Source organism: Eutrigla gurnardus (assembly GCF_963514095.1).
Source record: "Eutrigla gurnardus genome assembly, chromosome: 8".
NCBI classification, from domain to species: domain Eukaryota; kingdom Metazoa; phylum Chordata; class Actinopteri; order Perciformes; family Triglidae; genus Eutrigla; species Eutrigla gurnardus.
In genome coordinates this window covers 6,093,390-6,111,558 of record NC_139922.1, presented here as the reverse complement: position 1 = coordinate 6,111,558, position 18,169 = coordinate 6,093,390, and the positions used below count along the sequence as shown (strand labels likewise).

The following is an 18,169-nucleotide window of genomic DNA, read 5'->3' as shown; positions in this document are numbered from 1 at the left end:
TTTCTCCTCCCTTTCCTCTGCTGCTTTCTTGGCTAGAGTATCACAAACTATATTTACTACAGAATCAGAGTGAGAGTGAATTCATACCCGCCATTTGGCCTTTGCAAAGTTCTTCTCAAACTGGGCACACACACCATCCTTTAGGTTCTTCTCTGATGCACCATTCCCTGCAATCCTAGCACAGGTTACAGACAGCAAGTGAGTAAACTCTGTAGATGTGTGCAAAGATGTTTTTACTCATGTGATCATGTGCACACAATTACCATTCATGCCAAAGTGCATCCTGCGCCGTGATTCTCAGCATCTGGTCCACCTCCATGAGTCGACAGACGAGCTCCTTAGCTGAGACAGAAGCAATGAAGACAAAAGGTCAATTCAAGTGACATCATCTTTATCATCATAATGCTTTTCTCAAAAGAGAATGTACATTTTGATAAATCATGGAGGATGATTTGGTTTGGTTGTGAAGAGTAGAAAATATAAGCTATGTAACCTAGAATATTTGACGTATTCTTTACATATAGGCAATTGATGGACAAACTAACTTTCTGACTACCAATCCCAATGCTTCAACGCAACTGTATTTAATGCCATCATGTGGTAGAACTATGTACCTGCAGGTGAAATGTCATCCCAGTACGGAGAATCAAACTCAAAGTCACCGGCAACAATGCGACAGAAGATGATGCGATTATGTAGATCTGTGTTCTCCTCCTCTGTCTCATCATAAAATGGAGGGTTACCTGATAAACTGCAAAAAAAGAGGAACATACATAAACAGACAGAGGAAGGGAAGTTATATGAAACTGGAAATATCCTTCATAGACAACATAGCAATTATTCAGCTGACATTGTATATGCAGCTCAGTTTTTATTGGCCTGCTTGTTGAATTATAGGTTCAATAACTTTGGTTATGGAGACTCACAGTATGAACATAATGACACCCACAGCCCAGCAGTCCACAGGACGACCATATCGGTGACGAGCCACCACTTCAGGAGCTGAGAGACAGTGAACAGAAGAGCAGAGATAGAGACAGGGAATAAGAGAGTTTCAAATGGCTGTGTTTTCATTTTGGTAACCATTGCACAGCATTCATAAACCTCAGAGAGAGAAAGGGGAGAGAGACAGTACAGGAGATCAGTGGATTTGAAAAGAGAGGAGGAGTGGGAGAAGGCAAGATTTAGGTGCTTTCAATTGTGTGTACATCTTTCACTCGGTTTCATGACTTTTTTCCCACTATAAATGTTTGTCTTTGACAGATTTTGATCTTCAAAAGCAAAAGGAAGCAAAGACATGAAGAAGGTAAAGCCTGCATGCCTTTATACACAAATACAAGGTAAAGCTAATGGAAGGACGTATAAGTGGATGAGAGACAGAGAAACATAAAGAAATAAAGTAATACTCTATATAAAAACAGAACTACAAATAGCGGAGAGTATCCTACCTAGGTATTCTGGTGTTCCACAAGGCTCTGTGATGGGTCCATTCTCAAACTTGGACAGGTAGAAATCTCGCAGAACTACTTTGTTGTGGTTGTTTTCTGTGTAGTACATCAAGTTTTCCAGCTAAATAAAAGAGGAGACATCATTAAGTATTGTCATACAAATCCAGACAAACTGAAGTCACACTATCCAATTGTTTCAGCCGAATTGATAATCAGCAGATAGTAAATAATAATACCATTGCAACCTTCAATAATGTCAGCAACAAAAGCTCAACTGGATTGAGGCATTAAGACAACAATAGGCAACTCTTGACAGGTTGGGCGGCTGTGCCTCAGAGGTGGAGCTCCTCCAGTCTGCATCAAGTGTCCTTGGGCAAGACACTGAACCCCCAATCGCCCCTGATGCTGTGCCATCGACATGTGAATGTGTATGAATGAGTTAGATAACATTAGATCCTGATCTGTAGTGTGAAGCACCGTGAGTAGCTAGTGAGCTAGAAAAGCACCATACAAATGCAGGTTAATTTACCATTTACAGGTCAAGAAGCCATGAAGCTGATTCTTCTTCTTTCATATAATAAATAAATTAATCATTGCACCTGATCAAAAGTGATTACGGATGCATTTAAATAGTAATAACCAGTGACTACTAAATATTCCAACTTTATGGGCAACAGTATATATATACGTATATATATATATATATTAAAAAAAAAACAACAACTAACAATTGATCTTGGTTTTACATGCCAAGTTCAAACTGCCAGTCAGGTAAAACATTACAGTGGTAATACTGTATTATGCACTATAATACTGTAACAAAGAATCATGTCATTTCTTGACAAAAAGGATAGGGCAAAAGAATCTTCTGAAACAACCTAATTAAAGGAAGCATCAGGGCTTGTCTGATGAGGGAGAGTGTGTGATCATATAATGTATACCGGTATGCAATGTAGAATGAAAAAAAATCCAGGTTCTACCAGTAGGGGGAGTCTGAAGCCCAAGACATGTAATTCGATGCTAATGGGTTGGTAATGGGAACTAAAGATATAAATCTGTATTTGTGTGCCTGTATCACTAGAGATTGCATTAAGAAATGAAGACCGTGTTTACTCCCTTGCTAAAGAGGTTATCAAACATTGAGTCATTAACTGAGATGGCAGTGCAATGCTTTTATGTTTCTCCAAAGAGATTCTGCTGACTACATACTGAAAATTGCTTTCTGGGGTGTTACGGCGAACAAATGCCACTCACTCTTCAAATCTTTTTGTTATATTTCTTCCTGTATTTGTAGAGGCAAGACACCAGTGCTTTTATATCTCATAGTAACGACACTCACCACACACGGCCTCATGTAGGGAAAGGGAGAAAGAGAGCGAGCATGTACCTTCAGGTTCCTGTGAACTATGTTGAGGGAGTGTAAGTATGCCACAGCCTCGAGGACCTGTCTGATGACGTTCGATGCATCTCTCTCTGTGTAATTCCCTTGGTCCAAAATCCAGTCAAATACATCTCCCCCTGTGGCACTACACACACACACACACACACACACACACACACACACACACACAAACATCAACACACACACACACACATCAGTACACACATTTTTACTATTAAAAATGAATGCAAGTTGGTGCCACCACATGTTGCAACAAAATAATTCACTTTAAGCTTTCAGTAACACAGTTATCAAAGTCTTGTTTTGTTGTAGTAGGCTAAGGTAATCTGCTTCTACTGGCCTAAAGCGAGCACTGAGCAATTAAAAAGTAGAGCACCGGTCATTACTCTAAAAGGCTTGGTCAACTCTGAGTGTATGAGGTGCGTGCGATCGTCGCGTATTGCCTTCACTAGGACTGTTGGCTGGGAAAACGTGTGCGCTTTCATCGGACACCAACAAATCATAAATGGGCTGATTCACACACAGAAGACTGCAATCACTTTGAGTTTCTGTCTCTCTTTATCTTCAGTAACAGAAAGGAAATACTCTATGTTTTCCACTCTGCTCCAATTAATGTTATTGCTTTCAAATAAGTTGCAAATATAAAAAAAAGTGACAAGTGACAGGGATTGGGCCCGCTCTGACATCATAGCTCTCCGTTATGAGCATAATCAACCCTATTATGGCAAAGCAGTGCTTGAGGAGCACTGAGAAATGTCGACTGTTACTAAGAGCCAACACCTCATAAAAGCTAACACCTTCCTCTGTTGCTGAGGGGAGCAGCAGAGCACACAGTAATAAGAGAGTTGACTCAACCCCTACCCTCTAGCTGATGGACTTGTGTGTGTTCAGGCACATGAGGGCACATACACAAATGAGACATGCCCACATGAGAACACCTTGTTGTGAACGCTGACAGAAGAAAATGAAACCGTAAAAAGAAGCACTCACAGTTCCTGGATGATGAAGTATTCTTTCCGAGTCTCGAATGTGTCTATCAGCTGCAGAATGTTTGGATGGTTGACCCTGGAAAGGCACAAAGGAGTCACAGACTGTAACTGTAGTGAAGAGTAACACATGCAATTGAAGGGTGCTAAACCTTCTCTGGCTGTGGAATAGCCTTATATACAAACAAGACTGTGTGGGCGTGAATCCCTTTAGCTGAGAACATACTTCAAATACGGCGCAAAGCAGAAGTCACAAATACCTGAGCTTACATTATAAACCGGGGTTATTGCATAGATTGTGCGACTGGAAATATGAACAAATAGCAAATCATTCTCTCATTCTCCCTCTCTCCGCTTCTCTCCATCCCCTAAATCATACACCCATCTGTCCACTGACGGACTGCGTACAATTTCAGGATCATGATTTCGTTCTTGGCAGCCTTGCGGACTTTCCTGCCGTCTTTCTTGAGGAATTTCTTGCAGACAAACACCTTGTCCGTCTGTCTGTCCTTAGCCAGGCACAGCTCGCAGAACTCCTTCCTACGCAAGAAGAAGAAATACAGAGACAGACAAAGAGACGCAGATAAGGTAAATATAAGGTTGGAGCACAAAATCACGATACAGATGTTGTTGATCACATCTTGTTTTTTTGAAAAAAATGTTTGTTTTTTTGGTGAAATATAGTGAAGAAGAATTTCATTGGGGGAGGAGTCATTGAGTAGGTTAATGGGTCATAAATAAAACATCTGAAATAGGTATATAGCCATCAAGAGCTGGGCATTGTCTACGGTGCTTCAGCCAAATGGATTTCGAGAAGCTGTGTGATGCAAAATTAAACTACACATTTCATATTAAATCTTACATGCCCACTTAATATAACCGTTTCGTTCTTTGTAGACTATTCATGAATAGTCATAACAATTCAAATATGTAAAAATGAAGACATTCTTTTTAACCTTAAGTCATCCAAATAATGCATGAATGGTGATAGAGCCTTACCACCGTCTTCCTTCATGAAATTAAAAGCACATGCGCAGCAAATGTGCGCACTTCATTGCGAGTTAATGTTTGTGTTTGTGTTATAGAGCAGAAACCTCTGAGGCCAGATGCTGATGTTGCCATATGGCATCTTACACTGATTGGTATGAGTGTGTGTGTGTGTGTGTGTGTGTGTGTGTGTGTGTGTGTGTGTGTCAAGGAGAGCTTTTCATGAGAAGAACACTTCAGTGTTCGACCAGTCAAGCTGCTTCTAGCTGCAGTGATTTTCACAGCTCTTTGAAAATATGTCCAAAATATTTTTTTGATTTTCTTCAAGGCACGATGCAGAATACTTAAAAAGAATATATCATAGACCTCCAACAGTGTGTTTCGTGAACTGTCATTATCAAAATATAATATACAGACAATTGGTTGACTCAAATTAAAAAAAATATGTCTCTTAAGTCTGCTACTCACTAGCCTCATGCTATTTCCTTCTGTCATTTCTTCATCAATGTGCCAAACCAAATTTGCAGGGAAAATGATCCAATTTTAAATAATTCATGAAGAGAATAAAGACCATTTGGGAGTACTGGAATCTGTCCATGAATTCAACATGGGAAAAGAGGGGGAAAGGCAACAGAGCTCCATGCATAAAGCTTCATGGTACTTACGCTCGGAGAACCTGTCCAATCTCATATTTGTCTGTGACATCAGACATGCTATCATAACTCCGCCCATCTCGCAGGGCAAGGCACCCAAATGGCATGACGGCATTCACCTAAGGAATAAAGAAAATGACATTTCAATCGTTGCACTACAAAGGGAGGAAGTAAAGCATAAAGGACTTTGATGACACCTTCAGGTTAGATGTGGATAAAGAGACTGCAGGGCAGCTTGGATCAGCATGTTAAAGAGGAAAAGAGGTACTGATGAAACATTATGAAAGCCTCCAGTGGTATAAAGTCAGAGACACCAAGGGACTATCAGCCTTAAAAATATACAGTACAGTGGAGAAACACAGATACAGCCCATTTCTCAATGAATCTGGATACCAAGGCTTCTTGGTTGCGTGCCATCTCTGTCAACAGATACTAAGCTACCCACTAAGCTCCGCTCTACTCTGCTAAAGTCTGCAGATTCTGTGCAACGTCTGTCAAGTTCAAGTTAAACTTTATTTATAAAGGGCAGTGTCCCAGTATCCCTAAAGCAGCTGTCTCCCTCAGCAATCACTGGTGGCCTGAGTAACATCGCTTTTAATATTGATGGGAACATTTTTTGTTTATATTCTGTGTGTGTGTGTCTGTGTGTGTGTGTGTGTGTGAAAGAGACACTTCACAAGGGGAATAATATGGCAACTATTCCAGCATCTATGATTATGAATCATATTATGTACACATACAATCTCTCTCGCTATATATATATAAAAACTGTACACACACACACACACACACACATATTTTTATACACATCATATCATGTCCACCCTAAAATAACTGGTGACCCCACAGGAGGTCCCAAACGCCCAGGTAGAAAATCAAGGCTCTAGATAGTGAATCAGCAATCGATATACCATCTCACCACAGTCCTCAGGCAATTCTCACCCACATCCCTTTAACACTCCATCTACTGTAGGACACAGATTCCCTGGAAGCTTCAGCCGTCTATCCTCAATGTCATTCCACTCTCATGAAAACCTGACAAACCCGTTCCTGTAATTCACTTCTATTGTGGGAATGTCTTCCTCCAGTTTATCTCCTATCTCTGTTAGGGCTTGGCACCACATGGAGTCTAATCCATGGAATTGACCAAATCGGGGAATACGTGATAAGAGGTGAGGGTGTGAGTGATGCTAGAGGCAGCCAACGGTTGTGTGTAGGTGAAGGACAGAGACAGAGAAAGGAGGGAACTGAGAAAAATACAGAGCTAGACAATAGAAAGCCTCCGAGGTAATGCAATTTTGCAGCTGCTAATTAAGGATTAACAAATGAATATCAGTGATGTACAATCCTCACTCTCTCTCACTCTTATCACCATTGTAGATGATAGGGGGCAGAGGTGTTTCTGATCTATGGTGTAGGCGGGGCTGGAGAGTACTGTGTAATCCCAGTGCTGGCCCTAATCTCTAATCTGTACCCCTAATCCAGAGCGCTGCGATACTGTTTGTGTGTATGTGAGTACTTGCATGAGAGAGCGTGTCTGAAGCAAAGTGCAAAGGTTGATGCGGGTATGTCACGTGCAAATATGACTTTGAGTAGAAGGGTGTGTGCTTGTGTGTGTGTACATGTGTCCATATGTGCGTCCTTGTGCGAGCGTAATGCCCCAGTGAGACCGAGGGGAATTTAGCGGTGGATTGAAAAGGCGTAGTCTGCCAGGAGATTATGTAAGCACAACAGCATTCCAATGCAGCGTCCAGGATGTTGATGAAGGTGATGCTGGCTTGATGTGAATGGAGTGACTCCATCCCTGTGGGAACACAGTGTCCCCACTGAAATATAGGAACTGCCAAGTAACAAATGTCAGCAGATAAACTTGCCAATGCATTTTGAGATGTTAACTTTTGAGAAGGTTCTAGACAGTTTTTAGTCTTTTGCCTGCTCTAAAACTTGGTCACGGAAACAAAATCTGTCAGCGTATCATCAGGCTCGTTGGAGATGAACTGCGCCTCGCCAGGAAAGTAGACGAGAGCAGGCGGCAGCAGCAAGAGGGGGAGCCTAAAAGATGCACTCCAGTCGGACAGTTTCAGCGTTCGAAGATTTGACAGGAAGTCATAGAAAAAGTTACATCCTGTTAGACGTGATCTAGAGGCTATCTGTAGTTTTCGACCATGTTCGCATTTATTTCTATTTGTTCATTAATATCTGTGGAAATCAGAATCAGAATATTTTAGTAACCCCTCTGGAAAATGTACAGCTGCAGTTGCTTTATAAGAGTCAGGAAATAAAGAGTCAAATAATAATTTATATAAAAATATAAAGTATAAAATGATGCCACCAAATATATGTAATTATGAACATAATGTATGTATGTATATAAAAACACAGTTATATCCACTTATGCGCATGCTCCGCCTCAGCTGACAGCTGGTAGTGTACCAGCTGTCAAGGAAGCAGTATCATAAAATATAGTGGATATAAGTATTATTGGGCTTCACGGTGGTGTAGTGGGTAGCACTCTCGCCTCACAGCAAGAGGGTCCAGGGTTCGATCCCCGGGTCGGCCCCGGGTTCCTTCTGTGTGGAGTTTGCATGTTCTCCCCGTGTAAGCGTGGGTTCTCTCCGGGTTCTCCGGCTTCCTCCCACAGTCCAAAGACATGCAGGATGGGGATAGGTTCATTGGTGACTCTAAATTGACCGTAGGTGTGAATGTGAGCGTGACTGCTAGTTTGTCTCTACATGTTGGCCCTGTGATAGACTGGTGACCTGTCCAGGGAGTACCCTGCCTTCGCCCAATGACAGCTGGGATCGGCTCCAGCCCCCCCGTGACCCTAAATACAGGATAAGCGGTAGAAAATGGATGGATGGATGGATAAGTATTATTGCACATAATACAAGTCTGACAGTTATACTATATTAAATGTGTGTGAATCTGGCGGGTTTCTTTTATGTCTGTCCCTTAAAGCACATCGTAGGCTAATTGCTCGTTTTGATAAGGGCTATATACATAACCTCTATTATTATTATTATCAACCACACAAGATATGTTTAACAGGTTGAACGAGCACAACCTGAGACTAATAGCCCACAATTTCACATTAAATATTAGAATCACAGGAAATTAGCATTTTCTACTAAACGTGCCGTTTGTTGTCAAATCTAAGAGCCAATCAGCTCTTAGATGAGGCTAGATCCAGGCGTTTCCCATCATGCCCCGGGACTTGCAGGCGCCTTTCTCTAAAAACTGCGGCCGCCTTGATCGATGGTTGCCCACGTGTTCATGACGACAGAGCAAGTCAGGATCAAGTCGGACACAAAACTAACCAGCATGCATCGTGTGGCGATTGCCAGTGATGGATTCTGCACAGGCCTGGCTCATCTCGACGAGCATAAGGTGTCTGTACACAGGGGTCCAGTTTCTCCAGTCAGGTGTTACTGTAGTCCCAGATCTGGCCAACATTTCACCTCTACTACTGGGTCCATACAATCTATATTTACAGTCCTCAGTAATGAAAGAAATATACAATTACTAACTATCAATTGGGCATAATATGCAAAATTGAACCAAACTGCTGAAAGTATGAGAACAAGAACACTGCCATTTTAGATATTAGATATTTAGATAGTTATGTTGGTGGATAAGGAACATGGATTAGGACCCAAAAGCAGACAGGATAACTGGAGTGAAGATTTAATGACAAAAGGAAGCAAAAACACATGCAGTCAAAAAACGAAGGCAGGCTACAGGAACACAGGGACAACATAAAAGCAGAAACTAAACTTACAGAGCGGTCACAAAAAGGCAAGCAGCAAACGTAAAATAGTACATATTGCAGGCCTATATGTGGCGCTGTTTCTGTTACAAAAATACACCAAAAAACGGAGAAGAAGAGGCGGAGCATGCGCATAAAGCTTGCACGCTGTAAACAAACATAGACAGTAGAAGAAGAAACCGAACACAACAAGAATAACACAAAGATGGCGAATAAGAGGTCAAAGGCTAGAGGGTCAAGGGGTGGGGCGATCATCACATATGCTTATTTGCTGTAGACACAAACACGAAACGCAAGGGCGGCGTTTTTGACTTTTTCACCCTGGGACCTAGTCTCAAAAAACTGCATTTACAGGCACCAAAAACTCAATTTGGACGGTCGGCCCAGACATGCAAGACTTCTGCGTTTACACACAAAAAAAACGTTGCCATGTGGACAGACCCAAAGACACAGAGAAATACAGACTAACAGACACTAATTACAAAACAATACACAGGTGAGCAGACATGAGGGCAGGCTGACAGGATGAATCAAAGCGGGGGGGCGGGGAGACAACAAGGAACAGGTGAGACACATTAAGGCGGGTCCACACCGGACCGAAAATCGGCGTCTTTGAGAGAGTCGGCGTCCGTAACATGAGTCTCCTTGGTGTGGTCGCTCGAATCGGCCCACGTCGGCGTTCATTTCAGCCGATTCAAATGTGTAATCCGCCATTCGAGTCGGCCATATTAAGTAGCCCGACTTCATTTACTGACGCGAGTCGGGCAGTCGGTGCGGTGTGGACCCGCCTTTAGAGAGGCAGAGTGATCTATCGGGAGGGGAACACATGAGGGTCGGGATGTCAAGATACCTAAAGAGGAAATTACAAAATGAACAGAAAATCAACAAGACCAAACACAAGAGACAGAAACTACAAAATAACAGAGGAAATCAAGACCAAACACAAGATCATGACAGCTAGACATCTTGAGTGTGCCCCAAACTGGCTGTACGGTCCATGTACAGATCAGCAAATCAGCAAACTGTTGCAGACTTGAGCCCCATGACGTGGAATTGGGATGAGGAGGTGTGATGTTACACTGGCCGTGCAAAAGCTCACAACCCCTTATGGATGCCACGAGCATAAAATAATCTTTGCACAGGTTAGACCTGACCTATGTGTCCAGTCCACTGTGCCTCCCTATGCTGGGGTTTGTGCTGGCTCAATCCAAGTTGCTTCAGCTAACTTCTAACTCAAGGTCCGTCTCCCGGTGAAGCAGTCTTCTTGTGGATGGGAGGACGAAATGAAAATACGAGTTCTGGTTTCTGCCACTTTGGATTCAATCCAATAAACAAACTATGAAAATGTTGCCTGGGTCCAGACCTTTCAATCTTGAGTTGATTCATCTGACATTGTTACATGAAAAGGCCGTTTGAGAAAGCAATTGTTCCAATTAATTCTGGGGGGGGGCTAGCAATTAGCCAGTCAGCTCCAATGGCAGGACAGATGCCATTGTAAAGTTATTGTCAAGCTCTATCAAGCTGCTCACCATGGACATCTGACATCATAGTTTGATTAAACTTCTCTCTACTGTTGAAACCCCAGAAAAAATGTCCATGGATCCGTGGATTTGGACACAATGACTACAAGTAGTATTACAAAAGAGGATTGGACAAGGCTATCTGTGTATGCTCTGTTCGGTTGGTATCACTGCACACATAGATGTCTTTGACATAACATCAACAATCCAGCCCATTATACTGACAATGTTAGTTAATTTTTCTGAACGTTTTGTTGAAGTTTTGTTGTTTTGTAAAAGTAAGGCCAGATCTTACATATTTAGGTGTGAAGATTTCGGATTCAGTAAGTGTTTCTCGCCGTAAAAACTCCTTTAAGACACCATGCCTGCAGAATACTGAGTCATTACGAACCTTGAAGTTAACAGAGTAGGAGGCGGTATGGATATGGGAGGATATAAGTAGAAAGGGGGCAAGAAGGGAAGAGATGAAAAGATAGGAGACGAGGAAAGAGGTGAGAAACAATGGGAACAGAAAGGAAAGGTAAGTAAGTGAAAAGGGTAGAGAGAGAAAAAGTGTACATGAGAACAAAGTGTACAGAAGTGCAGAGGCAGATGCCTCTCAACCTCACAGCTTCGCAACTATGCACACGGGTCTGTATGCGCAAGTGTGGGTGCATGTGGGTATGTGCCAACAGGCCATGTCCCCAAAGTCAGAATGCATTTAAAAGCATGCTGACAGGGCAACCTCTCTGCAAAACAAATCCATAGCACGCATTCCGAATATATGCTAGGTAGGTGAAGGAAATAAATATCAGAGATAAAATGAAAGCACTGAAGAACAATGCAACATTTCAACCACCACAAATCTCTCAGCAGCAGTTGCTGCTTTGAATCACTGAAACTGGGCGCTGTGTTCTGGGCACTTTGACATTTCAGTGGCAGCAATTAGTAGGGTGTTCTATTCAAATTTTTTTTTTGTCATTCATTTAATTCTCCATATTTTTCTTCTGTTAAAAGCCACATTACAAAACTATACACACTTTCGCTCTATGCAAAGATGATGGAGCATCCAGTGTATTGTTTGTTAAGTTGTTTCACTCATTCTTGATGTTCTTCTTGAAACCATGAAGTATCTCTAACCAGTAAATGTAAATGTAAATTTCAACATGTTCTCACTCCCTATGCATCAAATACAGCAGTCTTGTCAGATCTCCTCAGCATCTGATGCACATGTCTTCAGCGTCTGTTTGTGATGCACCAGGCTTGAATCCTTATAACACGCTCTGAGCAAATTAAGTGAAGTGCGAGATCGTGAGTATCTCTCGACTCACGTGAGTTGATACTCGCGTGACTTGTTTGTCACTCACTCGTCCTGTGAAGACGGAAGTTCATTTTGAAAAGGCACTGGAATAAGGGTGTAGGAATGTTGTTATGCAACAAAACAATTAAGCATTATTGGCAAATGCATGTTGTTAAACCTTTGAACAGCCATTAACACACAAGCACACAGATTCAGGTGATTCAGGCACACTGAGACATCACAATTTATCTTCAGCACCAAATCAAATTGCTTGTGTGAGTGTGTCTGTGTGCTTGTTCACAAGTGTTGTGTTTAGGCTGCATCAAGGCTGGAAAAATTAATCAAATGGAATAGAATCTTCCATCAGCTCAGAGGGAAAGTGTTTCAGAGGTTCTCGGCATCAAGGTTATTCTAAGAAAATCTGCTATTTACTGGCACTCATCTCTTTAGTTGCCCATCCTATCAAGCCCATGCTCGGTCCAACTGCAGGAAAAAAAGGAGAGGAAAGAAAAAGCAGCCTATTATAGGTCTATGTTCCGTGTGACGAGCTGCTGTGACTAGTTTGACTTTCGATGCGCCTCCTGTACAGAAGAGCTGAGAATAATTGGAAATGTATGTTATGTAAACATCTCACGGCCTGCTTTATGCAGCTGATTTTTGCGGAGTGTTTCTTTGCCGTCAGTCTAGTGGTCGGGTGTGTCCCTGTCATGCAGATGCAGCATCATCAGCCTCACCGCGATATCAAATCCTGATATCTGCACCACGCGATGATTAAGTGATGGCTCTGTTGAGGGGTGACGCTAGATCTACGGTATGATTAGATGAAAAACAAGATATGTGTGAGTGTGCGCTCATAAAAAATATATATATATATATATATATATATATATATATATATATATATATATATATATATATATATATATATGTCAATGTGTGCCTCAGGAGAAGAGTCAGAGAAGTGAGCTCTGGCTGACCTCAGGTTACTTCTGCCTGTGTGCACAGAGATGACAGGCCTTGCATGTCAGCCTCCATGTGATCACGACCCACCTGAGTGACACACACGTACAAGCGCACACACTTGGTACTACTGTACGACAGTGGCGGTTCTACACGGGGGCCTACAGGGGCCAGTGCCCCTGTAAAAATGTCCCAGGCCCCCCCTGTGGCCCCCCCAGAGCTGACTGAATAAGCTGACTGAATGATAAAATGAAAATGAAATAAATTGATCAAGTTATTACGATTTTATGCGCTAGCGCCAAAAGCGGAACTAATGTGACTCAGCGCTCTACACGGAATAATTAGAGCGACGCACCCAAACACTGCCTTGCCGGATGCGAGATGAGAGTGAGAACGGCACTTTCCATTTTTTAATGTGCCCCTCTGATCAAACATTGGCCCCACCTTGGCCCCCCCAGTAAAATTTGTCTAGAACCGCCACTGCTGTACGACCTCCACAGCTCGGTGCACGTCACACTGTGCCCGGCTTTACCTGACAGAGAAACTGAGTATATCCCTCATTAGTGTTTGACCTGTCGCTCCGCCTATCAAAGCAGCATGGACACAGGTGTGTGATTCCCAAAGAATAGTTTTTTTGTTTTTGTTCTTTAATCATTTAAAAGCCTCTTGTGTCTTTTCCTGCTTTCTGCCCTTTCTTGTTTTTCACGCTCCTGAACCTTTCACTTGCCTTTGTGTGTCTTTCATCTCATCGTTGTTTGCCCCCACTTTAGATGTGCTCCAATCCGAAGGTTTAATCGTGGCAATTCTTCCCCAAGGTGGGGGAGAAGAACATCAGGGGTCGCCACATCAGTCATAACCCCTGATGCCCCCCCCCCCCCCCCCCCCCAACAACCCAACTGTTACACTAAAGGGAATAACACGAGGAGGATTGTGGACATGTTTGCACTTTACAACCACCTTGTGTATGTGTGAGCAAGTTCATTAAATAAATACATTTAAGTTGACACTAACACATACACACATACACACACACACACACACACACACACACACACACACACACACACACACTTAAAACGGAAGGATACCTTCTGGGTCCAAACAGCCCTCATAGCGGTAATTAAGTCTACCATTACAATCAGGTTTTAATAAAATTTCCAATAAAGTTTACTACGTATTTGCTTTGCACTTTGCTAATGATGAATCTGTTTCTTGTGTATCTCTTAATCTGTGTATAACAAGACATAACAGATGTAGCCTCATCTGTATTGATCAATCAAGATCACTCATGATTAACTTAACACAGGAAAATAAACATGGCCAAAATGTACTTTTCACACAGCATCCTAGCGCTCCGGATTTTAAAACTCCTTAGAGGAAATGTCATTAGATTCACAACCTTATGTAAGAATTGCACTGGGTGTAATTAGGAAATAATAACACAATGAATATTCTAGACGCAGCTGAAGCACTTTCATATTGCCATTAATATCATCTTGGCCTTTCCAGTAAACCATATAATGGTATTAAAAAGATGATTCCATTCACTCCTACTGAGCTCATTGCCTGAGTGTGTGTTTGATAGTGAGTGGAGCCAGCAGCAACCCAAGGTTGGTCCCAGGTCTTATCAGGATGCTGTGACGTGAAAGTGGGACAAATTAAAAAGTTGCAAGGATGTGACAGAGAACACAGCTGACTCTCTACAAACCGTGAGATGAAGAGGGGCAGCAGATGAAGGGCCAATTATTGCAATTTATGTGCTGCTTAAAATTAAGTACAGGATACAAGAGTGAGAAAACGGGTGAAAGGATTAACATTCTGCATACAGACACGCTTCAACAAAAGACAATATATATGTGTGTGTGTGTGTGTGTGTGTGTGTGTGTGTGTGTGTGTGTGTGTGTGTGTGTGTGTGTGTGTGTGTGTGTGTGTTGCATCGATACCCTTTACATGCCTTTCTGCAGATTTCCCAGTATGGGTCCTTCTCCGTGCTGGTTATAAACACTAATTCCCTGATTGCCCAAAGAGACCTGTGTGTGTGTGTGTGTGTGTGTGTGTGTGTGTGTGTGTGTGTGTGTGTGTGTGTGTGACTGCAAGGCATACACAAGAAACAGGCTTAATAAGGAAACGCTCTAATGAAAATACACACACACATACATGGGGGGATTAGCTCAGGAGGTAGAGCGGGTTGGCTGGCAACGGCAAAATTGCCGGTTCGATCCCCGGCTCCTCCTAGCTGAGTGCCTGGTGTCCCTGAGCAAGACACCTCACCCTAATTGCTCCCGACGAGCTGGCTGTCGCCCTGCGTGGTTGACTCCGCCGTCGGTGTGTGAATGTGTGCGTGAATGGGTGAATGTCAGTCATTACTGTAAAGCGCTTTGGATAAAAGCGCTATATAAATGAGGACCATTTATATAAATGAGGACCATTTACATACACATTGTTTTTGACAGATGAGTGTATGGGTGTAGCTTACGTAGAATGATGCAATATCTGGCTGACAGACTTGTTCTCTCTGATACCAGAGCAGCCCGAGGCAAACCAGCACGCTCACACACTCGGCTCGTATATAATACACAGACTGACTGATAGATAGTGTGTGCTGTGTTTTGATACGTTGAATATACGCTCATATGTACAAAATCTCACAAATAATGCAGGAGCAGGCACTTCCTCTCCGAGCTGGACGTAAAAACCAAAATAGAAAATCAGAGCTCCACATGGCAGCGAGCTATAGGAGCCAGTGAGAGATGGGTTGCTGAGTAGGGGATCATTTCTATATTACATAAATCTATTGCATAAAGCGTAAAGATGCATTTGCATGTTAAGAGCTTTTCTCAGAGACGGACTGTAAAAATATTTATGAACAACAACATGAGCCTGCTCTCTTTCTCTCTCCTTAAAATCCCTCTACCCTGTGGTGATGTGCTGTTTCGATGGTTGTGATTTTGTCTCTTACACTTAGTGCGTACAACTCATCTCTGGTCATGTCTATGCAACAGCACAGCTATTGAGACATTTCAGTTCGGATGAAAGTGGACTAAATTGCCGACTGCCAATCTACTTGAGAGCCAGCAGGTCCGACTGTTGAAGGTGGAGTTTTGATCACATTTGGATGGTGCTGTACATCATATTAAAGTACTTTGATCATGGGCAGAGCATACATCTAATAGCACTGAACTGCAAAAAAAAACCCACGTTTGTGAAGCTTTGAACGTTTTTCCACAATTTCTATTGAGACTTGAAACACAGAGATGTGTTGATTTGACGACGGAATCTTTTGAGATCATATTTTGTTGTAATTTGTACAGGTTGTACTGTACTGTGTGCTTCTGCGTGGAGCAATGACATGCAGTAAATAGTGCCAATGTACGGTGAACGGTGAATTGAATGAAATCAACAATCAATCTGTCCCACTCTCTCTGTGTAATAGTACGACTCTGGGATTGGTGGATTTCACTGATCTCACACTGAGATCAGAGACTGAGCCAGCATCGCGCCTGAAGCAGGAGTTTGTTTTCCTTGCTAGTTTGTCTTTGTGCACGACGGCGTATTAGGGCCACTGTAGGAAAAAATAAATAAAACGGAGCCGAGAGAGGTGGGCAATATTCGGAGAAAAAGACGCAGATTTGCTACTTTATTACAATGCTAACCACCGGCATCTATGCTAGCTAACTCCCCATGAATGTCGCATTTATGTTTCTAATTAATCCATTGGAACATGTTATGCCTCGTTAAGGTCCTTATGGTGACGGCTGTTGATGGTATTGTTAGTTTTATTTATGAGGCCAAATTGTCATCTTATGGGTGTTTTTATGTTTTTATTGATCGGGTGGTTGGGCTAAGATGCTAGCGGTAGCTTTCACTCGTCATAGCAATGGCAAACATCCGGTCAAGCAACTTGTTTACTTCCTCTATGACAAGTGAAAGCTTGCAACTTTATAAAGTCACAAATTTGCGAGTATTGCCCACCTCTCTTGGCTCTGTTTTTTATTTTTCCTACAGTGGCCCTAATACGGCGTCTTATTTTTTGACTATCATCCCAATAATGTGGATTAAACTGAAAAAAACTTTTCACTTTATTTTGGCATTCTATCCCTGCTAAACTGGCATCCTATATCCCTGGATTTGTGAAAATACTGTCCCATGTGGGTTTTGTTGATTTGCAATTGCCGGCCTTGTTCTATAATGAGGATGGGGAAAAGGCGGATGTGTACTTGTCCTCTCGGCAACCTTACATTAAGATAGCCGCAACACTGCTTACAAGCATGATTTAGGAACTGCCTCGCTGTTGCTTCCATTAGCTCGTTTAAGTCAGTACATCTACTGTATATCAGGTTTCTACTGTAATGTACAAATAAAAAAGTGGCGATCGATGGAGAGTCTCAGAGCATGCCAGGAATTGCCATTATCCCTGAACAACCGGTAGTCGGTAGTCGGTTGAGTATTAAACACAAATCAATGTATTCCACTGGTGCAGATATTTGAAAGTAGAAAGAAACAGATTGGAAGTATGGATAACAAAAGAAAAGTGTGTGGCACATGCATTAATGTTGTTTTCTTGTTGTTGCGGTTATATTATATTTATATCAGAGAACAATTCTGCAGCTGCAGAGCTGTTTCTTTTTTCTGACTGTATGATATAATAATGTGATATAGCTCAAATGTAAAAAAAAACAACCTATATTTCGTGCTTCACTCATGCAAGCAGATTGTGAAATATAGACTTAATGTGAAACGTTTGTGGTGCAGAAAAAATTGCCATGCCAGGCAGACACGACCATGTTGCACATGGCTCACGTGTAGAACATAAAACCACTGAATTAAACAACTCGTGTCAGCTCCGACACGCGTGCACCCCACAGGACACAACATGAGCACCTTCGACAGGCAAAGGGACAGAGAGAGAGAGAAGTTTTAGATCACTATAAAACATTCAGAGCGTCTGTAACACTCAGGGGAAGAAGCGTGGATGGCTGATGGCCGTGTCTACACATCCGTGTGTAAGTGTGTAAGTGTGCATTGCGTTTGTGGCCAGTGGAGAGAAACAACCTCCTCTGTCAAGTGGAATCCTCCCCCGGCACCGGGTTGAAGAGAGGAGTGTGTGTGCACACACACAGAAGCACACAACGTATCAATGACTTGCCATGCAACTCCCTTAAGGGCCA

At 42.4% G+C, this 18,169-nt stretch overlaps 2 protein-coding genes across 2 annotated transcripts in view; both read right to left on the bottom strand.

Moving 5' to 3' along the window:
• The window catches only part of LOC311017568 (CD9 antigen-like), a 130,210-nt gene that overhangs the window by 12,377 nt on the left and 99,664 nt on the right, over positions 1 to 18,169 (bottom strand). The window lies entirely within an intron of this gene.
• camkvl (CaM kinase-like vesicle-associated, like) overlaps positions 1 to 18,169 on the bottom strand; it is a 36,775-nt gene that overhangs the window by 3,993 nt on the left and 14,613 nt on the right. The window contains exons 2-10 of the mRNA XM_084015987.1: positions 5,489 to 5,595; positions 4,245 to 4,376; positions 3,841 to 3,915; positions 2,836 to 2,974; positions 1,449 to 1,569; positions 927 to 1,002; positions 615 to 751; positions 264 to 342; positions 88 to 175 (exon numbers count right to left, since the gene is read on the bottom strand). Of these exons, the coding sequence (XP_083872113.1) occupies positions 88 to 175; positions 264 to 342; positions 615 to 751; positions 927 to 1,002; positions 1,449 to 1,569; positions 2,836 to 2,974; positions 3,841 to 3,915; positions 4,245 to 4,376; positions 5,489 to 5,583 (942 nt within the window). The 5' untranslated portion in view covers positions 5,584 to 5,595. The remainder of the gene's footprint in view (positions 1 to 87; positions 176 to 263; positions 343 to 614; positions 752 to 926; positions 1,003 to 1,448; positions 1,570 to 2,835; positions 2,975 to 3,840; positions 3,916 to 4,244; positions 4,377 to 5,488; positions 5,596 to 18,169) is intronic.